A 6,344-nucleotide genomic window follows, 5' to 3' on the forward strand; every position below is an offset into this window, starting at 1 on the left:
CATAGATTATACACTTAATATATTAGAGATAGATGCGCAACTCTCGTTTTTATTTTTGCTTTAGTTAAAGCCCGGTCCAGCAGGCGTCGCTACGGTCGATTATTAGTCTCCCTACCCCCCACCAGGTGGCTTTTTTAGTAATTTTAATATTTTTAATAACTCTCTTTATGAAAAAATCTTATCGTTTAGAATCGCTGGAATTCCCGGTAGTACTTATGAGATATTAAGGAATGTTTGATTGTGTTCAGCATTCTAATCGATAAGATCTTTTCATACAGAGAGAAAACAGTTTTTTAAAATAAAAAGCTGTAATTCTCTGTAAGCTATTTAATTTCCCTATATTACAAACAATTTTCGGTTAAAAGATTGTATGAACGTACAATTGTATAAAACTTCGAATAACAATAACTCCTCTAGATTAATCCTACTAGCGTACTTATTAACATTAAATCGAAAGTTATCTAAAAGTTAATTAAGTCTAGATAATCAAATCATTCAATGTCAATTAAGTCATTTGTGCGAAATATAAACATGTCAGCTTTCCATTATAAACATAGTAGACAATTTGAATTAAATTTAATAAATTTGTTTCTTAATGATAGCAGTTCTTGCTTAAAGTTGATCGTGACAGATCATGACCTTGTATGAAAATATTACATCTATATATACCTATGCTTCGTCATACAATAATTGTCATTTAAACTAGCATTGTAGAGATAATACACACACTAAAGTGAATACTAAATTATTCTTAGCATTCTTATAAACATTTAGAAATTTAAGAAACGATCAACCCACAATCATGTTCATAACATGTGACATTTTGTTCTGCACAAAAGTTTTGTTACATGATTTGAAAAACAAAAAAAAAACAAAAAATGTTTAAAAAATGTAATGATGATTTAAAGTACTCTTAAATATTGATAGTTTGTACTTAATGACACTTATAGTAATCTTAGACATGATTACAATAGTTATACTTTTATTCTTTAACTAAATTATTTCTATTCTGACGTTTCTGATGCTTTAGCTTTGGTAATACTAGATGAAACAAACAGCAGATTGAAAGAAAATCATCTTAAAGTTAATTACATTCATTACAAACCATTAGTTTGCATTTTGTTACAAAAGAAACTGATGTTCGTTACATGCAAATGAATTATAAACATACACATGCAAACATAAAATGTAAATTTATCTTTTAATCCAAATTAAATGTACATTAATATTACATCTAAATAATAGAAAGGGTCTCGAAAATTTTTATTGCACTCAACAGCAGACGAGCACACAACCCGGCTCATGATAAGTGGTCACCAGTGCTTATAAACTTCAGCAGTGTCATAGGGGTTGCTGTCTATCACTTAAGTTTTAATAAATTATTAATATACTCAGTCACAAGCATATTGATTTCACATAATGAAAATGTAAGAAACATAATCATGTTTGGGCATTTTCATTTATATCTGCTCATACAGAAAACACAAGTTAGCAAATATATTCCACAGTTAATCTAAATAATTGCAAATAATGCTTTTGAAGATCGTTGACTTTTGATCATTAATTAAAATCATCTTCTCGTAGAATTTACAAAAGCTCATTTACAAAAATTTATATCAGTATTTTCATATATTACTAACTTACTAATTACAACTATTCAAACGTAATAGTATAACTATAAGAACTAAACAACCTATTTTAAAACAAAATTGGCATCAATTTAGTTCTTATGAACTATTTCATCTATTAATTTATAAATTATAAACATATTTAAAAAAAATTAAGATCCCTTGTGAGTTCACATTCCTTGCTGAATCAGTTTCTCTTCTGAAACGGAGAAACAAAGTATCTTAAGTATGTAACAAATATAGAAAAAATACGACCATGAAAAATTTAGTGTTAATGTAATCATACTTACAAATTAATATATTACATAACACGTTCTGGTTCAAATATAGTGCATCAATCTTTTCATGTTTCAGACATTTTAGTGCTCCTTATAATTTTTCCATAAAATTTTGTCATTATCAAACCTTTGTCTACAAAAATAAAAACATTATTTTATATTGGGTAGAAGGATGAACGTGGTCACAGGCCACTTGGTGTAACTTGGTTATCAAACACCAGGAAACAAAATGTGAATGCCATCATCTAACTTTGGATGTGAGATCAATTGTGCTGTATTTTATTTAAACAGGAAAGCATGACTGATTGATCATTCCAAAAAACTAGTTCGGGCCCACTTGACAATAAGCATATAATACGCTGAGTTGCAAAACATAAATACTTCCACCCACTCGAGACAATTTTATTATCTGAGTTGTGTGTGTGATAGTACGAGACTTAACACCGACTGTTTTAATCAAACTTAACATATATGATAGCTAGGCAGCAGAAATAGGAAGGACCATTAGTTGGTGCTAATTCATTTAATTATATTATGAATAATAATTCTGTTAGCAAATAATATACCGGGAAAATAGTGTAAACTCACCGTTATCAAGGCATCCGAAATAGCATTTCATTTTCGATCTTCGAGGCATGCTGATTTTTAATAATAAACTTTCTGTAAGAAACGAAAATAGTTACACAGGCTTACGAAACGCTAACGAAGAAAAAAGTATTGGAACCAAGTTATGTCTAAAGAGAATTCAAAACAGAGTTTCTCAATGTCTAATCGTCTAATATTCTCATAAAGCTAAAAGATGCTCTAAATTAATACTACAACGTAAAATAACTCACACCAAGACCAAAAAAAAACGATTTAAAAAATTAAATCGTTACGACATTTTGAAAACTTTTTTTTTTTTTTTGAGATTGTTTTACGGCCCTGGAATTTTGAAAACTTCAAAGCAGTGTTTCCACTTAAGTTTTTTTTAACACATTTTACCCTAGTTTCTTTTGAATTTATCCCTAAAATTTCCTAGACAACTTTCATAAATCCTTTATATAGAAAGCATAAATAAAATACAGAAAATAAACCACAGCATATTATTTAATGTAGGTATATATAATATAAACGCCCCCAGAAGATCATAGATCTATAGGATTAGAATTTTCAAGGAAGTCGACGCATTTCTTTTATATTCTTTTGCTGCACGCAACCTAACACTGTTCGGTTCTAAAATTGAGCAATTGTTTGCTGCCAAAGTTGGGAACTTTCTATGAAGCAAGCCGTTCAGGGTTTCATTAGAAAGCCTGTTTCTTTTGTCAGTTTTTACATTTGAGAACACTGAATAATCTTTCCACCTCAGTCTTTGAAGAAGGAACTGCTAGCAAAAGTGAAATGACAATTACAAGGTTTTTGTAAATGAAATTACCATGATAATCTTTCATGGTACATGAAGTACCTGTATATTACAATACAAGTAAGTTCTGGTGACATCAACGAAAATAGGTAAATAAAAGTTTGGCGGATTATACTTATTGGGATTCTGGGGAATCCCTAAGAAAAAAGCAGTGGCTTAATCTATGATTTACTTTACTAGAGGGTTACTGTTGAATCAAACCTCTTAATAGTTTTTATACACAACTCTGTTTTATTCTTTTACTTGTCAACTCGACTTAATGTCATTCTCTCTCCATAAAATAAAATGTTCATTGTTTTACTTTAAAAACCGTTTATTTTAAAATTCACAACAGTTACTAGTATAGGCTTTGCTTTTTATATTTTTTAAATTGTCTTTATCATCCAAAATATCAGCTATTTTTCCCTAAAAAAGGGAGAATTCCCTAAAAATGGAAGCACTGCTTCAAAGTACGCTAACCTTTTTTATTGAGTCAGAACTCGTATCTGCCATCTAGTGAGTTTATTAGTTCATTAAGGCCAAAACGTTTCAAAAATGACCTCGCCGGTTCCTAAAGATGACGCTAGTTGTATGTTATTTTCCTTTGTATGGGAGTTGCACCCCCCTGATTAACGGCGTTATAAGGCAAACATTTAATAAAGTTTAAAAATTACTTCTACCTTCCTTTTGTTTTTTGAAATTTTCCTTTAAATAATAATAGGAAAAAAAAATTTTTCCTTAAACATATTAATTCTACCTTGTGGTACTGCCGGTTAAGTTTAGTTAGGTTATATCTTATACAGAATTCAATCGTTTGCAATTTTCAATAATGCCTAAACAAAAGAGAGAAGAAAAACCTAAGAACAAGAAAAACGATAGTTCTAGTAGTGACAGTGATGACGGCCCTGAAGATGTAAGTAACTTTAATTCTATCTTTATACAACGGCAGTATTTTTTGTCTACGTGGATGACAAAAAATAAAAAAACATGCGTAAAGATAGGTTGCCGGTGTTGTGGCTTTTTGTCATATATAAGATTGATAATGTGCATCGAAATAAAGTTTCACTTCAAAATTACATATATATATTACTATTAATTAAATTGTCGGCGTCTTCATTCTCTCCAAATCTTTAAGTAATTCCTTGGGTACTTCATTTTGAAACCCTTTATTCTCAACATTTTTTTCTCAATATCTGATCACTAATTACCTACCTACCTTTAGCACTGGAAAAATAACTTAAAAAATATTACCTCCAAAAATAAGAACTTGTCTTTTGGTAAAGTAACTGATATTATTTAGTGGTTTTGTTTGCTGCAAAGACTTGTTGGTACAATACTGAAAAATTCCTACGATTTTTAAGTATTAAATCCAGAGTTTTTGAGGGACTTAGTGAATTAGGAATACATAGATACTATGCCCTGCCAAGGTTTAGAGGTAAAACCAATTATACCCCATCTTTTGAACAAATAAAAATGACACCTAATAAACCTAAAATAAACTGCTCATGTACTGCTTCCATTGACCACTGGGCTATTCACTAATTTAGTTAGTTACATGAAGAACTCTTTGGAAGAGTTGGGATCTCAGTGATATGCCACCCATCAGCAGAAAATCATGAGAATCAGAAAACTATGCAAAAGTATGCCTGTCTGTGTATAGACATCTACTAAATAATGTAATATCCATATTAAAGGGTCTTGACTATGCCCCTGACATTGCTGAGGTCTACGAGAGACCCAATACCAACATGTGTGTTGTACGTTCATGCACATGTACATGTTGGACCAATAAAAAAGCCTACTAAGTTGACTATTTGTATTTAATTATAGATTTTATTTATTTCAGATTATAGTTTTATTTATTATAAAATAACTCACTTTTCATCAATGTAAAATTTTTGCTCCCAGAGGAACCCTCCTGCTGAAAAAAAGGCAAAAATGGCAGACAGGACTAATGATAAAGAGCCAACATGGGTGTTACAGGGCAAGAAATTACTGAAAGTCCGAGAATTCAAAGGAAAAGTATATGTAGACATAAGAGAATTTTATGAAAAGAATGGTGAACTTTTACCAGGTAAAAAAGGGATAAGTCTCACTCCAGAACAATGGAGAAAATTGTTATCAATAGGTGAAGAGGTTAATGAGACTGTTAGTTCTATGTGTTAATTGTTTTTTTTGTTAATAAATGCATTGATTATAATATTAACCTTGTTTTTATTTCTGCTGCTGTTTGTGCGGAGGTCAAAAGTCGACCATAATTTTTAACACCAAATGTTTCTTTTATTTATATTGCTTAGAATAGCTTAGATGGGTAGAAGAGTTTACAGCCTACCTTGTGTTAACTGGTTATGGTAACACAAAAACGTCAATAATGTAAATCCCCATGAACCTTAAAACACATGCACTAAGTGTCAATTTTATAGTATAATTGCTGCCACAACTGTCAAACCGAACCGCATTGCTGTTCCATGCCAGAAATTGGAAGACTAGAGACTATTACTATTGATCATGCAGATTAAAATTATGTATTGCGAGTTCGATTTTCATTACACAATTGTTGCTTCTTTACTATGGTAGTTATTCGTGAACATGTTTTAGTTGCGTATTTATTAGAAAAATATATACTGGCCTGCGTGATTCAAACACCAGCGCAGTCGCATCGATCGATACCGGGCAGCACCAGGCGTCCTTATCCTTGGTCACAACGACTTCAATATTCATCTGTCTAATGCATTTTCTCTTTTGTATTATTAATATTTTATTGTAATTGTGGAATTTTTTGTATTTACTAAAACATTTGCCAATTGCTAAAAAATAATATCTGTTGACAAACGCAGGAAAATAAGTTGAGGTTCGAGGACGCTTTAAAAAAATACATGTTTCATTTCATAAGGCGATTAATTGCCACCGAATTCAACTTAGTAATAATCTTATTTAATTTTTTGCATTGGACCACCATGACACTGGAGAAATTTATACTTTTTTTTCCTACCAAAGCTGATAGTCTAGTGAGACCAGATCGGCGTCACCGGGCTAGTAGGTGTGCTCACGGGGCTC

At 31.0% G+C, this 6,344-nt stretch overlaps 1 protein-coding gene and 1 long non-coding RNA gene across 2 annotated transcripts; one reads left to right on the forward strand and one right to left on the reverse strand.

The window, feature by feature from the left end:
- Positions 1-312: 312 nt before the first annotated feature.
- On the reverse strand, positions 313-3,902 carry LOC149501830 (uncharacterized). Its single transcript, XR_016324019.1, has 3 exons — positions 2,495-3,902; positions 1,919-2,039; positions 313-1,827 (listed from the first exon to the last, which is right to left on the reverse strand). It is a non-coding gene; the product is annotated as an uncharacterized LOC149501830 (long non-coding RNA).
- Positions 3,903-4,058: 156 nt separating this feature from the next.
- Positions 4,059-5,489, forward strand: Ssb-c31a (single stranded-binding protein c31A). The gene is made up of 2 exons (XM_028178501.2): positions 4,059-4,200; positions 5,196-5,489. The coding sequence occupies exons 1-2, from the start codon at positions 4,117-4,119 to the stop codon at positions 5,451-5,453; spliced, it is 342 nt and encodes a 113-aa protein (XP_028034302.1). The 5' UTR covers positions 4,059-4,116; the 3' UTR covers positions 5,454-5,489.
- Positions 5,490-6,344: the final 855 nt, after the last annotated feature.

This window comes from Bombyx mandarina, chromosome 12 (assembly GCF_030267445.1).
Source record: "Bombyx mandarina strain Sakado chromosome 12, ASM3026744v2".
Taxonomy (NCBI): domain Eukaryota; kingdom Metazoa; phylum Arthropoda; class Insecta; order Lepidoptera; family Bombycidae; genus Bombyx; species Bombyx mandarina.

What these genes read in the sequence shown, in the direction of transcription:
- Ssb-c31a (XM_028178501.2), top strand. Translation starts at nt 4,117, where the DNA reads ATGCCTAAACAAAAGAGAGAAGAAAAACCTAAGAACAAGAAAAACGAT. An exon ending in GTGATGACGGCCCTGAAGAT is followed by an intron (nt 4,201 to 5,195) that starts GTAAGTAACTTT and finishes TTTTGCTCCCAG; the next exon opens with AGGAACCCTCCTGCTGAAAA.